At 45.6% G+C, this 16,259-nt stretch overlaps 1 protein-coding gene across 1 annotated transcript in view; it reads left to right on the forward strand.

Annotated features, from left to right (window-relative positions):
- Positions 1-13,961, forward strand: part of SLC2A9 (solute carrier family 2 member 9) — a 191,052-nt gene extending 177,091 nt beyond the window's left edge. The window contains 1 exon segment of the mRNA XM_049885313.1: positions 13,857-13,961. Coding sequence (XP_049741270.1) covers positions 13,857-13,961 — 105 coding nt within the window.
- Positions 13,962-16,259: the final 2,298 nt, after the last annotated feature.

Genomic DNA, 16,259 nt, shown 5'->3' on the forward strand with positions numbered 1-16,259 from the left:
AATAGTATCTTTCGATTAGGGTGGTTCTGATCCTGAGTTTGGCCAAGGGTGCGGCCATACATCCATTCTGCAGCCAGCCCTCTGTATTTGGGACCAAAAAGCTGACTGGCATGGGGCGTGTGTCTTTTCTCTAAAAAAAAAAAAAAAAAAAACCAAAAAATTCTCTTGTCTTTTCTCTAGCATGCTAAATTATCTGTACCTTTGGAGGAGGCATAGACTGCAGTCTTTTAACAGACTCAGTTTGCTCCAGTTGATGACTGGCATTTCTTTCCAGACCTGAAATGATCACTTTGGCCAGTAGGAGACCTTCTGGGCATCTTTTCAGGGGTCCTAGCTTTCCCCCACAAACAAGTGATCCAGGTCCATCTTTCATTCCTCCGCCCCAAACATGGAAAGAGCCACTCTCCAAGGAGCCCTGGTTATGTTTAGCAGGATAACATAGAGATCAAGTCTAGTCACAGTGACGCACATGGTGCCACTTCACATGAGCAACAGGGATCCAGAAAAATTACCTTTCTGCCAAAAGGGTGTCAAAAATTGACAGCTCTAATTCACCACCAAAGGAACCCTGCTGGCACAATGGTTAAACAATCGGCTAACAGAAAATTTGATGATTGGAACCCACCAGCTGCTCTGAGGGAGAAAAGACCCAGCAATCTGTGGGGAAGTTCTGCTCTGTCACATGGGGTCACCATGAGTTGAAGTCAACTCGATGGCGCCTAACAGCAACAATTTTCATAATGTTTCTTTGCTCTAACAAGGGCTTTTTTTCTTTTAATTGTGTTTTAGGTGAAAGTTCACAGCACAGATGAGTTTTTCCTTCAAAAATTTATACACAAATTGTTTTGTGACATTGGTTGCCTCTAATAAGGGCTTTCAAAATGAATTTTTCCTTTCTTTCTGCCAGGTTGCCAAGATTAAAAAAAAAAAATCGGGCTTGAGTCGGTTCCGACTCAAACGACCCTATAGGACAGCGTAGAACTGCCCCATAGAATTTCCAAGAAGCAGCTGGTGGATTCAAACTACTGACCTTTTGGATTGCCGTAGTAGCCCTGCCAAATCATGTGTTAAAATTACGTAATCTTTCCTAAAAATCATGAAGTCTTCGTTTTCATTTTCTTGCTTTGACCTCTGGCCAAGCACCCTGGATTGGCGTGAACGTGTGCAGGTTCAGACTCGCCTCCTGTTAGCATCACCCAGTACCAACTCCGTGAATAGAGAAAGCAACCCCAGTCTCTCCCTGAGCAACACCGAAGAAGACCGCGGACACAGAACACTAGCATTTCAGACTGGTCGAGAAATACAGACAAGATAAGCCATTCGATTGTTTCCTAAAATGGTCTTTTTTTTTTTTTTTTAATTTCATGGGCATAAGTTATTATATATCCTTTATCCAATACCTATGAAATGATATATATATATATATATCCAAAGGCAAGACCTCTTTAAAGTGTGGAAAAACAAAGATGTCATTTTGAGTACTAAGGTGCACCTGATTCAAGCCATGGTCTTTTCAATTGCCTCATGTACATGCGAAAGCTGGACAGTGAATAAGGAAGACTGAAGAATTGACACATTTGAATTATAATGTTGGTTAAGAAGAGTGAATATACTACGGAATTCCAGAAGAATGAACAAATCTGTCTTGGAAGAAGTACAGCCAGAACATTCCTGAGAAGCGACAATGGTGAGACTTTGTCTCACATACTTTGGACATGTTACTAGCAGGGACCAGTCACTGGAAAAGGACATCATGCTTGGTAAAGTAGAGGGTCAGCGAAAAACAGGAAGACCGTCAACAAGATGGATTGACACAGCGGTTGCAACAGTGGGCCCAAACATAACAATGACTGTGAGGTGGTAACATTTCGTTCTGTTATACTTAAGATCACTGAGTCATAGCTGACTCAACGACATCAAACAACAACAAATCCAAAGGCAGGTTTAGTGTTGAATTTCGATTCTCTAAAGGCCTTTAGAGAAATGCAATTGTTATATTTTTTTTCAATATTTTGCTAGTCCAATGTTCCAAAACCCAATCAAACTGGGTTGCAGAAAATAAACACAAGTTAACGTCAAGAATGATTGTACTTTTAAAGCTGTACTAGAAGCGTCAGGTAGAAGGATTTCTGTACGCCAATAAAATTTTCACAGTATTTTCTGAAATTCACAAAGACAAACTTACTTGGATCATAACACATTTCAATTGCAGTTTAACATTTACACACACACACACACACACGCACACACAATCAGGTAGAAGTACACTTTAGGATTTTTCTTGTACAGGCAGCCCCTGGGTTATACACAAGATCCATTCCTAAGCCTGTCTTTAAGTCGAATTTGTAGGTAAGTCAGAAGAGGTACACACAGTTCTTGTTTAGCATCAGTTAGTCAAATGCTCATCTTAGTATATAAAACGCTTTGCCGTCAAGTCCATTCTGACTTGTAGTACCCCATAAGACAGAATTCAACTGCTCCATAGGATTTCCAAAGAGCAGCTGGTGGATTCGAACTGCCAACCTTTTGGTTAGCAGCAGTAGCTCTTAACCACTGTGCCACTAGGGGTCCGCCTTAGTGTATAGTATATATTTTACCTTTCTATGCATATTTTTTGTATGCATATAAGAAACTCTTCCAAACCGCGCAATGTTTTCATGATCGTCACAAAGTAGTGTTTGTGTTCTTTATTACAAACCATTGTGTATGTTTAACTCCAATGTTTAATATAATAGGATTTATAGCAGTCTGTTCTTAAATATGAGTTGTCCATAAGTCAGACATTTGTAACCCAGGGACTGCCTGTATAACAACTACAGGAAAGCCATGGAAAGTTCTAGAGCCTAGATCTGACTCCTTGCACGGGCTAAAATGTACCACTCTGTGTCTCCAGCCTGCACTCTGTGTTAACCATAGACAAGAAACACAAAGTCACTCTTTTCTAGATAACTTAGTGAGTAGACTTCACAAGAGGGACTCAGTTTTGCTGCCTCGGGTTTCTGCTTGGATCTGGGTAGAACTAGGACCAGTAACAAACTCTCGAGTGAGTATGATTTACCTGCTGTGGCGCTTGCCCAAGCAATCCTCAAGATCTTACAGTTACCTGTTGCCCTTCTGTCTAGAGCTGTTCACACTAGAGTTCCCCTTTTGCATGCCCCGTTAGCACCAGGCAATGGGATTATATGTTTAAACAGGGAAGAAATAGCCACCTCTAACTTGGGGAAGCCTCCATTGAGAACCACCCAGGCCACTCAGTGTCCCAAGGGTGAGGGGTCCAGGACCTTGGGAAGGACTTCTGCCACCGTCTGTATCTGCAGCTTAGCTTGTTCAGTGGTTCCTCTCATCCTCACTTTTCCCCAAAGCTCCTGATGCTTTTTTCACACTAATTTTTTTCTGATTTCCTCCTCTGTCTCTCTGGTAGCTTCCTTTGTATCTGGGCCGGACCCACAAGCCTCCCCATCAAAAGAAGACAAGCACATGGTTCATAGAGGGTGGCGGGGTTGAGAGGGCTCACTGCACTCCTCTCTGCCAGCTCCAAGTGCCAGCGGTGCCCCTGCCTCCTCCCCTTTGCAGACCCAGCTTCTCTCCACTCAGCTCTCCTAACATCAGAGCATGGACCTCCGAGTCATCCTACCTTCCAGTGTCTCTTCCTCTCCTTCTGTTAGTTGTTGTTGTTAGGTGTCATCGAGTCAGTTCCGACTCATAGCAACCCTATGTACAAACAGATCGAAACACTGCCCAGCCCTGTACCATCCTCACAATCATCATTATGCTTGAGCCCATTGTCCCTGCCACCGTGTCAGTCCATCTTGTTTAGGGTCTTCCTCTTTTTTGCGAACCCTCTACTTTACCAAGCATGATGCTCTTCTCCAGGAACCGATCTCTCCTGATAACATGTACAAGGTACACGAGACGCAGTCTCACCATTCTTGCTTCTAAGGAGCATCTGGCTGTACTTCTTCCAAGACAGATTTGTTCATTCTTTTGGCAGTCCGTGGTATATTCAGTATTATTTGCCAACACCGCAATTCCAAGGTGTCAATTCTTCTTCAGTCTTCCTTATTCATTGTTCAGCTTCCTCATGTATATGAGGTGATTGAAAACATCAAGTCTTGGGTCAGGCACACCTTAGTCCACAAAGTGACATCTTTGCTTTTTAACCTTCAGAGAGATCTTTTGCAGCACATTTGCCCAGTGCCATACATTGTTCAATTTCTTGACTGCTGTTTCCATGAGTGTTGATTGCAGATCCAAGTAAAATGAAATCCTTGACAACTTAGTGCTAAATGTTTTTTTCACACGCCCAAATTGGATGACTAAATTCATGGTCCTAAACCTCCTGAGCCGGAATCGACTTGACGGCACTGGGGTTTTTAAACCTCCTGAAGGAAGTGCAGCCAAAATGCTCCTTAGAAACAAGGATGGCGAGACTTCATCCTGCTTACTTTGCACGTCAGCGGCAAGGACCAATTGCTGAAGAAGGACGTCATGTTTGGTAAAGCAGAGGGTCAGCGAAAAACAGAAAGACCCTCAATGAGATGGATTGACACAATGGCTGTAGCAATGGACTCAGACATACCAAGGATCGTGAAAACGGCGCAGGACCTTATGTTATACATAAGGTTGCCATGAGTCAGAGCCAACTCAAGGGCAACTAATGACAGAAACAAGCCTTGAGGACCGCATTTTCATTTTTTAAGGAGGACAGGAGAATTGAGTGTACTCCATGTAGAAGCTTCAGAACCTATGGCCTCAAGCCAGGATTCTAGTGACCCCAGAGGAAAACCTTCTCCCAGGACACTGATACTGGAAACAGCTGGCCTGCTCATCCTTCCTTCCATTGCAGTTGGCCCCGATCGATGTCTGATTTAGCACTTTGCTTGAAATGTCTCAAGACCATTACGATTTATTATATTTAAGGATCATGGCTCACCCTGGAATGATAATAATTTAAAGAGAAGCTTTTTTCATTTCTCATGCTTTGTCCCAAACAGACATACAATGATCTCTCACATAACTTCCTCTTCTAATTGGAATGTCCATACGAAGTTAATGTCTCAATTAGCTATTATTAATTCTCAATTTAGAGGGAGCCCAATCAAGTGGAAAATTACGTCTGAGGCCTGCCCTGTGAAGACCAATTATAAAACTCCATTAACTTGTGGAAAACCACAGCTTTCCGCAGCTGCAGCTCCTTTTCAAAGGGAGATTTGTAAAAGCAAAGAGGAGCTCTTCCCCATTCAAAACAGAATCACTGGCAGTAAAAATTAATACTGGAACGTGAATTTTCTTCCCTTGTGATCTGCCCTTGCTTTTCTCTTCACCACAGAGAGAGCTGGGTCAGTGAGAATCAAAGGCTCCCCGTTCCGTTCTCCTCCCCTCCCAGAGCTAAAGCTTTGGCAATGATAAGCCGGTTTCTGCCTGCTGGTCTGGCAAGGACTCCCCAAGGACCTCTGCATTGCTGAGTGTCAGGATGGAGCAGCTGTTTGGGAAATTCTGGTACTGACCCGAATCTGGGCCACATCTCTCTCCAGCATTCTCATTCCCTCTGGAGATCGCCAGCTCTTTGACTGGTACTATTGGGGAAAACGGAAACCCTGGTGGCATAGTGGTTAAGTGCTATGGCTGCTAACCAAAAGACTGGCAGTTCGAATCCACCAGGCATTCCTTGGAAACTCCATGGGATGCTTCTGCTCTGTCCTATAGGGTCGCTATGCGTTGGAAGTGACCCTACAGCAGCGGGTTTGGGTTTTTTGGGGGTTTTTGTATCGGGGAAAATCTCTGAGAGTGTGTTCTAAAATGTAAATAAAATTCTATGTGTGTGTGTGTATAGTCACTGGGTGGTGCAAATGGTTAACATGCTCAACTGCTAGCTGAAAGTTCGACTCTACTCAGGGGCACCTCAGAAGAAAGGCCCGGCAACCTACTTAAAAAAAAATCAGCCATTGAAATTCCTATGGTGCACAGTTCTACTCTGACACACACGGGGTCACCATGAGTTGGAATCGACTCAGTGGCAACTAGAATATATTGGGATATCTAGAGAGAGAGAGAGTTGACTACAGCCACTTGTTTGGTGTTTTGGTTTTATGTGTATGTATATAGCACAGTCACTCAGTAGGTTTGTCACACTGTATCTCTGTAGTCTTTAGTCTTCATGTATTCCACTAGGCTAGTTCTTGGCCCATAGCTGTTGTTGTTGTGTGCCGTCAAGTTGATTCCAACTCATAGCAACCCTATAGAATAGAGTAGAACTGCCCCATCAAGGCAGTTCTACCAGGGTTTCCTAGGCTGTAAGCTTTACAGGAGCAGACTGCCAGGTCTTTTCTCCCAGGGAGCAGCTGGTGGGTTCCAACCACCGACCTTTCAGTTAGGAGGCAAGTGCTTAACCGTTGTGCCCCCAGAGCTCCTTTAGCCTATAGCACGTACTCCATACATATATGTTTAATTAAGTAAGGGCTTAAACTGAGCAGAAAGGCTGCCCCACAGCTAAAGCCAGGGCATGCTACCTTTGTCTGGAATCCTCACCTTCTGCATGGGAGCAGTCAGATGAGACCTTCTGAAGGAGGTGGGGCCACCAGGCAGAGCTTCCTCCTATCTGTTCACGTGGCCCACATGCTCACAGGCATCCAGTCAAACCTGGAGAGGACAGAGTTAATGCGAGTCAGTGTAATCAGAGGGACCCGGCCTGGAGCAGGACAGAGAGAACGGGATAGCTTCTCTGATCAAAGGCTCAGCAGTGTTGCTATAAACAAAGATAGAAATGTACACCCGTGTTCTATACAAATATAATAAGCCCAAAAGGAAATATAAAGGCACATATATAAAAAATACACAGTAATGTATACAATACATAGAATATATAAGTTAATAAATATACAAAATAATGTAATGGCACATTAAATCATATTTGGAAACTTTGATCAAGCCGAATTTGAAATAAACGAAATTTTAGGCTGTGTTTTCCTCCGCTTCATCACTCCCTTCTTTCTTCACACCTTCAATCACCTAACAGACGACAAACTCATCCCTGCACTCCATCAGACTTTAGCTCCCAAGGGCAGGAACCCTTGTCTCTTTTTTCTCTGCACCTCAGTGCCAGAGACTCGCCTGCCAGAGGCCCTGGGTGAACATAGGCAGCCTGCACAAATGCAGGAATGAAAGCTTTGGGAATGTGCGTATCCTCTCTTGATAGATCTCTATGTGCAGTTGTCTCACTGACAGCAGTGGTTAAGAGCAAGTGGTTAAGAGCAAGAAAGAGTCTGGAGCCAGACTGCCTAGACTTGAATCCTGACTCTTCCCTGTGTGACCTCAGGCAGGTTGCTAGACCTCTCTGAGCCTCAATTTCTGGATATAATAGGCACTGATAGCAGCACCTACCCCATAGAGATGTCATGAGGAGTAAATTAGTAATGTATATAGGGCATCTGAAGCCATGGCTGGTGCACAGTACTGTAGCAGTGTTCACTACACAGTAAGCAAGAGAGCAGAGTGTTGGTAGAAGGAGAGCCATAGAAGTCAATGGAGCAGAATAGAATCCAGAAATACAAAAGGTACCAAAACAATTCAATGAGAAAAGGCTTGTTTTTTCAACAAATGGTACCGTAAAAGCTAGATAGTCATGTGGAAAAAAATGAAGGGCCACCCTTACTCAAGGCATACATAAAAATAGACCATGAACTTAAACTCTAAAAATTCTAGAAGAAAATGTAGATGAAAGTCTTTACAACCTTGACGTAAGCAAATATTTCTTAGCTGGGATACAAAAAGCTAGAACCATTTAAAAATCAATAAATTGGTTTTCATCAAAATTAAAAACTGGGCTGTTTAAAAGACATAGTTAAGGAAATGAATAAGCAAGCCACAGGCTGGGAGAAAATATTCAGAAAACAAGTACCTGACAAGGGACTTGAATACAGAATAAAGAACTCAGACTCAAAAGTAAGAACACCAACAATCCACTTGAAAATAAGCAAAAGGTTTCTACAGTTTGTAAAAGAAAGTATCAAAAAGATCAATAAATACGCGAAAAGACACTCAACATCATTAGTCGTCAGATAAATTAAAATTAAGCCTATAATGTCACATCACCATTAACCCATTGCCACAAAGTTAATTCTGACTTATAGTGACCCCATAGGACAGAGCTGAACTGCCCCATAGGGTTTCCAAAGCTGTAAATCTTTACGGAAGCAGACTGCCACATCTTTCTCCCATGCAGCAGCTGGAGGGTTCCAACAGCTGACCTTTTGGTTAGCAGCCCAGCGCTTAACCACTGTGCCACATATCACCATTTCAGCACAAAAAAACCAAACCCATTGCCGTCGAGTCGAATCTGACTCATAACAACTCTATAGAGCAGAGTAGAACTGGCCCACAGAATTTCCAAGAAGCGCCTGGTGGATTCAAACTGCCGACCTTTTAGTTAGCAGAAGTAGCTCTTAACAACTATGCCACCAGGGTTTCCATATAGCCATTAGCATGACCGAAATTGAAATGACTGGTAATACTAAGTGTTGGTGAGAAACTGGAGCTCTCATTCACTGCTGATGGGAATTTAAATGGTACAGGCCCTTCATAAAACATTTTGACAGTTTCTTATAGTTAAACGTACTTTACCCATACAGCCCAGCTCTTCCACTCATAACTGTTTACTCAAGAGAATTGAAAGCATATGTTTATACAGAGACTTGGTCATTCATGCTATGTAACTTTATTTATAAGAGTGTGTGATGGTTAATGTCATGTGTCAACGTGGCTGGGCTATGATTCTCAGTAGTTTGGCAGACACTATGTAATCACCTTCCATTTCGTGATCCGATGTGAGCAGCCAATCAGTTGAAAGGGGAGTAACCTTGGGGGTGTGACTTGCCTCTAGTATATAAATGGATGTTCTGGCAAAGCTCAGTCTCTCTCTCAACCCTGCACTCTTCTCGTCAGCTGGCCTCTGACTCTTGGGACGTAAGCCTGAGAAGTCTCTGGCCTGCCGCCTGACCTGCAGATTTTGGATCGACTAACCCCTGTTACCCCCGCAGGCCAGCAGAGGCCTCCAGCCTGCTGCCTGACCTGTAGATTTTGGGTTCGTCACCCCCTGCAATCGCATGAGCCAGTAGAGGTCTTCAGCCTGTCGCCTGACCCATGGGTTTGGGACTTGCCGGCCCTCATGATCGTATGAACCATTTCACCACAATTGCTTGAGCCATTTCCTTGACGTAAATTTCTTTTTATATATATATTCATATGTGCTTAGCTGGTTTTGCTCTTCTAGAGAACCCAGACTAAGATGCAGATTAAGACTGGAAACAACCCAAATGCTCACCTGCAAAGTGGTAGAGAATCAAATTTGATCTATCCATACAATAGATATACTGCTCAGCAATAACAAGAAATGAGTAACTAATATATACAGCAACATGGGTGAATCTCAAAAACTTATGATGAGCAATACGAAACTCTAGAAAAGACCAATCTAACCTATATTTATGGGAAGAAGATGAATGGTTTCCTGGGATCAGGGATGGGGAGGGGTGGTAGACTGGGAAGGGACACTAGGAAACTCTTTAGAGTAATGGAAATGTGGTTACATGAGGGTATAAATTTGTCAAAACATACCAAACTGTACATTTAAAAAGGGTACATTTTGTTGAATGTAAATTATACCTCAACAAAGTAGATTTTTTAAGATCCTAACCCCCCCCCCAAATTACTATAATTATCAATCTTAGAGGAAATACAACCAGAATGTTCCTTAGAAATGAGAATGGAGAGGCTTTGTCTCACTTACTTTAGACATGTCATCAGAAAAGACTAATCACCAGAAAAGGTCATCATGTTTGATAAAGTAGAGGGTCGTTGAAAATGAGGGAAATCCTCCATGAGGTGGATTGACACAATGGACTCAATAATGGACTCAAACATACCAACGATTATGAAGATGGCGCAGGACCAGGCACGGTCTCTTTATGTTATACGTAAGGTTGTCAGGAGTTATGACAACCATGTGATTATCCCAGCAGAGGGCTTAGCACTGTGGGGTGGGCGGTGAGTGCTTGGGAAGTGGCTCTTGAACAGATGAATAACCCTGTGGCTCAGGAGTCACGCAGGGGGGATTTCTGGGGACCATGAGGAGCCTGACAGTTAACCCCCAGTTGACATCAGTAACCTTCAGAAGCTGCTGTTCATCTTGAGTTAATGTCTTCGCTAATGATTTTAATGTTGAGTGGAAACACCGTGTTTGCGCTAATCCCTTATGACAGGCTGAACTTTCATGAGACTTGAGGAAAGGAGGAGGAAGGGTGCCCTGAAGACTGGTTCTGTTTCCCACTAGGGCAGAGAGGGCATCTGGTTTTCACCCTTCTTTCCCTTTCACAGCTCTTTCCTTGGTGTCTTCCTTGACCACCATTATTGACTGTTTCCAAATCAGGGAGAATGTATCCAGCTATCCATTGGCTCAGGTCACAGGTCCACCTGGAGACTTCAGGGGAATGTAACAAGGAGCCAGGTCCACCCCCACCCCCCAACCCCACCCAGTGCACTTGAATGTCAGCAACATGGTGTAAGACAATGGTTCTTACAGTGTTTGGATTTGGGGCACACCTTCTAATGCTGAACTTGTTGGTGGAGCACTTGAAGAAACAAAAGAACTCAAAACAACATTGAAGTCAGTAATAAAAACCAAACAGAAAAACAAACCCGTTGCCGTGGAAAAACTGCCCCGTAAGGTTTCCAAGGAGCAGCTGGTGGATTCGAACCAAGTCTCCGAGCCAAGTTCTTAACAACTGAGCCATCAGGGCTCCAAAGTCAGTAAGCACATCTTCATTTCAGTGTCCACTGCCCGTCTGTCAGTTTGTTGTACTGTGGTGGCTTGTGTGTTGCTGTGATGCTCAAAGATGTGCCACCAGCATTTCTAATATCAGCAGGGTCACCCCTGGTAGACAGATTTCATGGAAACTTCCAGACTGAGACTAGGAAGAAAAGCCTGGTGAGGTACTTCCAAAAATTAGCCAATGGAAACCTTATGGATCACAACAGAACATTGTCCAATATGGTGCTGGAAGATGAGTCCCCTAGGTTGGAAGGCACTCAAAATACACAGGGTGGAGAGTGCTCGGGAGGCCGCCATGGGCCTGCCACTGCCCTGTTAGGCATCTGCATGATTGTGACACCTTTGTCTGGGTTTGAATCCTGGCTTGCCCATGTGCTTGCTATGAAACTTTGGCAAGTCACTCAACTTCTCTGCTCCTCAAGGCTCCATTTGGAAATTGGGCACCCAAAACCCAAACAAAACCCGTTGCCGTCAAGTCAATTCCAACCCATAGTGACCCTAAAGGACAAGGTAGAACTGTCCCATGTGGTTTCCAAAGAGCACCTGGGGGATTCAAACTGCCAACCTTTTGGTTAGCAGCCACAGCTGTTAACCACTATGCCGCCAGGGCAACGTTGCCCTTATATCAAGAGGTGGTGAGAGGATGAAATAATAAAACGTGCCTACAGCCTCTGGAACAGTGCCTGCAGCGCACCAAGTGCTTAGTGAAGGCACGTGTGTGTGTTGGGGGGCGGGGGCGGGTAATTAATCCTTACCAACCAAAAACCAAACCTGCTGCTGTCGAGTTGATTCCGACTCATGGCAACCCTGTAGGACAGAGTAGAACTGTCCACCTTTTGGTTAGCAGCTGAGCTCTTAACTACTGCACCACCAGCGCTATGACCTTTTGGAAGCAGATTGCCAGGCCTTTCTTCCAAAGTGCCTCTGGGTGAGCTCGAACCTCCAACTTTTCCATTAGGAGTTGAGTGCTTAACAATTTGCACCACCCGAGGGCCCTATCTAGGCCTCAGTTAACAGGCTATAGAGCCCTTACCACCTGGTCCAGCGTCATCTCCTGCAGCACCCCACGGCCCACCCCCAGACCCGCCCCCTGTCAGCTCCCCAAGGTGCCTGGCCGTGTCCTCCTTTGCCCTTTTGCTCCTTTGCTCAGCCAGGTTCTCCTTGCATTCTAGACTCAGGAAGGCTGGGATACCTCTTGGATACCTCTTCCTCCAGGAAGCCTTCCTTGTCCCCAGTTCTGGGGGAGGCGCCTCTTCTGTGTTCCCATGGACACCAGGGGTGACCCTGTGAGGTCACTCATCGCAGACCATTGGTATTCTCAGTTGCCTCTTCTCTCTCCCAACAGACAGTGAGTTCTGGCAGGCAAGGGTCACTCTTGTATCATCTCTGCCTTCTGCCCTCTCAGCCCAGTGCTGGCCCCCAGGGGGAGCTCAGAACAGCCTGCTGAATAAATGAATGAACAACTTAGTGCAGAAGTGAGCCCTACAGTGTACAAGAGCCTGTGAAGCTCCCCTCAGTCCCAGATCCTCCTGCAGCAAGATCTGCTTGACTTTGGCACAGAAGGGCAGAGGAGGGAGGGCCCCCACTCTGAGTTCTCAGCTGCTCCCCCATGCACCAAGCTCTCTCTTGTCTCTGAGCCCAGGCTGAGCCTCTCCCTGGATCTCCTGTCCCTCCCTTCCCCACTTGGCTGACACTGGCTCAGTCTTCAGGGGTGATAGCAGGCTCCTCCAGAGAGTCTTCCCTGGCTCTCTCTAGGCTGAATTAGATGCCCTCCTGGGGTACCCCTGTATCCCGACACACACCCCTAACAAAGCGCTGGGAATGCTACACGCTAATCATCGGCAATCAAGTCTGCTGCTTCCTAAACGTCCTTCTGCACTGAGCACCAACCCACCCCCCCTCCTGCCAGACAAGTGGCTTGTTTTTGTTGTTAGGTGCCATCGAGTGAGCCCCAGCTCATGGCGATCCCTTGCAGAAAAGGAAAAAATGCTGCCCAGGCCTGTGCCATCCCCATGATCGGTTACAGATACAACCGTTGTGGTCCACGGGGTTTTCACTGGCTGATTTTCAGAAGCAGACCACCAGGCCTTTCTTCCTCCTCCATTTTAGTCTGGAAGCTCTGTTGAAACCTGTTTAGCATCATAGCAACACGCAAGCCTCAAGCCTCCGCTGACAGATGGGCGGTGGCTGCACATGAAGTGCGTTTGTCCAGGAATTGAACGCAGGTCTCCCACACGGAAGGTGGCAATCCTACCACTCAACCATCCATGTCCCACTACACAAGTGGCAGCCCCTCCAAAAATACTTATTGAAGTGAATTAACTTAGTGCACCCTGGCGGCATAGTGGCTAAGTACTACGGCTGCTAACCAAGAGGTCGGCAGTTCAAATCCACCAGGCACGCCTTGGAAACTCTATGGGGCAGTTCTACTCTGTCCTATAGGGTGGCTATGAGTCGGAATCAACTCGACGGCAGTGGGTTTAGTTTTGGTTCTGGTATACCTTGTCGAAAGAGCAAGGGTAGAAATATGGGGGTTTGCATAGTAATAGTGATAGCTAAGAGAACATTTTTTAAATAAAATAATGCCTATAAAAACGTCTCACATTACCAGCTGCAGAGTAATCCCTCAACCAATACGAGCTGTTCATTTATTTACCACTTGCTGTATGCAGGTCACTATGAGTCGGAATCGACTTGATGGCAGTGGGTTTTTGGTTTTTTGGTATGCAGGGGACTCTACTAAACTTATTGGGGTAACATCACATTTAATCCTCACATCTGTAACGCATTCTGACTCAGAGATCCTATGGGACAGAGTAAAACTGCCCCTAGGACTTCCAGGGTTTGTAAGCAGATGGAACGACTTAGGAGTAATCATCCCCATTTTATGGAAGCAGAAACTGGGGCTCAGAGGTGTAAAGGGTCCTGTCCAAGGTCACACAGATGGATGGAGGTGGAGCTGGGGTAAGGGCCCAGGTCCTCCAGATAAACCGGTGCTTCCTCACCTGCTCTCCTTGCTGTTCCCTTGCAGGACCATGCCACCTGGATCCCTTACCTGAGCATCGTGTGCATCCTGGCCATCATCGCCTCCTTCTGCAGCGGCCCAGGTAAGGCATCTCCCTTTCCTCGCGGCTAGCCCGGGGGCTCACGGGACCACCAAATGAAAGGGTTCTTGTTGTGCAGATGCGGAGCCTGGGGGCCAGGAAGGGCCGAGGCCTGAGTGGGAGGTGGGCTTCCCATATTTCCTGTGGTCCTGTTTCAGTGCAGTTGACTCTCTGCCTTCCAGCCCTCAGAGGGTAGGTGATGTGAGTAGATGGTCATATTTAGCAATATGACAGTGATGATAACAGTGAACACTTGTGAGGCTACGAGGCAGCTACTGCACTAGTTTGTGATGAATCAAAGACCAAGTTATACTCTGCCCTCTGAAAAGTTACAGTGTAGTGTGGAAAAGCTAATAATAGTAACAGTTGCTGCCATGTTACCGGTTGCCTATTGCCACCAAGTCAGCTCTGACCCCTGGCAGCCCCATGGGTGCAGAGTGGAACTGCTCCACAGGGTTTTCAAGGCTGCGACCTGTAGAGGCAGATTGCCAGGACTCTCTTCTGAGGCGTCTCTGAGGGAGTCTGAACCACCAACCTCTTGGTTAGTAGCCGAGAGCTTAACCGTTTATACCACCCAGGGACCCCTAGTGATGTTCGTAGCATCTAAGATTTACTGAGCACTGATTATGCGTCATACTGGGCATTAACTCATTCAAGGCTCATGAACTGGGGGTGACCTGCCTGGAGGTCACATGGCAAGTGGGTAGTGGAGCCTCCCCTCCCCAGGCTTCTAATCACCATGTTACATGGTGCCTCTGGAGTGTGAAGTCTGGAATATTCTGAGTCCCAACCTAGGTGTTGTTCTCCACCCAGGACTCACCTCTAGCCCAGGTTCTGCTGTTTCCTAGCTGTGTGTCAATGGGAAAGTCTGCTCCTCTTTTGGACCTCAGTTTCCTCATCTATAAAATGTTGAGGATAGAATGTGACGTTTCCTGGCTTCACGTTTGTGTTTAGTAGGGTCTCCCCATCAGAGGCCGAGGTGTGTGGGGCTGAGAGGTGGGTGCAGGGTACACGGTCTGGCACAGAGTGCAGGTCTCTCCTTCAGATGATACTTGCAGTTCTTTTTGGTTTTGGTTTCACGTTGATGAAAACCACACTAAGTTTCTATATCAGAACAAACAGAACCAAACTGCCGATTCTTCCTCTGTATTGCTGACTTTCATGGGCCACCATGTTCCATGTTCTGTCACATTTGTGACAGATGAAAAACCTTTATTCCCATCCAGGACGTCAGGATGTTGTATTGAGATGCTGGCGGTGTAATGATATGGGGGGGGGGCGTGGTGAGGGGGCACAGGAACATGCATGTGCACACACACACACCAAGGTGTGATTGTGGTCAGAATGGCTGGAGGAAGAAGAATGGCCCTTCCCAGGTGGAATAACAAATTAACAGGAGGATGAGCCAGGAGAGCATATTTGCAGCTGACAATAGAGTCAAGGAACCAAAAGGTGTTGAGCTCTGTAGGCCTCTGCATTGCCAGCTCCAAGGGCAACATTCACATCATGTCCATGTGATCACTGCCCCTGCACAGCCAATGGCCCTGTGCTAAACCTGGGAAATAATAGTGGATTGAATTGTGTCCTCCAAAACGATATGTCCAAGTCCTAACCCACAGTATGGTGAATGTGACTTTCTTTGGAAATAAGACCTTTGCAGATGTAATTATGTTAAGGATCTTGAGATGAGGTCATCCTGGATTTAGGGTGAATCCTAAATCCAATGACTGGTGTCTATACACAAAAGGAGAGACCTACCAAGTGGCTGAACAATCTCAATCTTTGGTCCAGGTTTAACATACTCAGTCTCTTTAAAAAGATATGCAGGATATACTTATTTTATTTGTGAAACGTCTCCCTTTTATACCCTAATAATTACTAACATTTTCCAGAGGGCTATCCCCATAACTATAAATTCCAAGTTGACCATTCAAAAAAAAAAAACCAAACTTATTGTCATCAAGTCAATTCCAACTCGTAGCAACCCTGTAGGGCAGAGTAGAACTGTCCCAGTAGGTTTCTAGGCTGCAGTCTTTACGGGAGAGGATCTCTAGCTCTTTTCTCCCATGGAGCCTCTGGATGGGTTTGAACCACCAACTTTTCAGTTAGCAGTCAAACGCTTAATCATTACACAACCAAAAAAAACCCCAAAAAGCCAAACCCGTTGCTGTCAAGTCAATTCCAACTCTTTGCAAACCTATAGGACAAGTAGAACTTACCCTTAGGGTTTCCAAGGGTGTAATCCTTATGGAAGCAGGCTGCTACATCTTTCTCCCACAGAGGAGCTAGTGGGTTCGAACCACCAACCTTTTGGTTAGCAGCTGAACACT

Source organism: Elephas maximus, chromosome 5 (genome assembly GCF_024166365.1).
Source record: "Elephas maximus indicus isolate mEleMax1 chromosome 5, mEleMax1 primary haplotype, whole genome shotgun sequence".
Lineage (NCBI taxonomy): Eukaryota > Metazoa > Chordata > Mammalia > Proboscidea > Elephantidae > Elephas > Elephas maximus.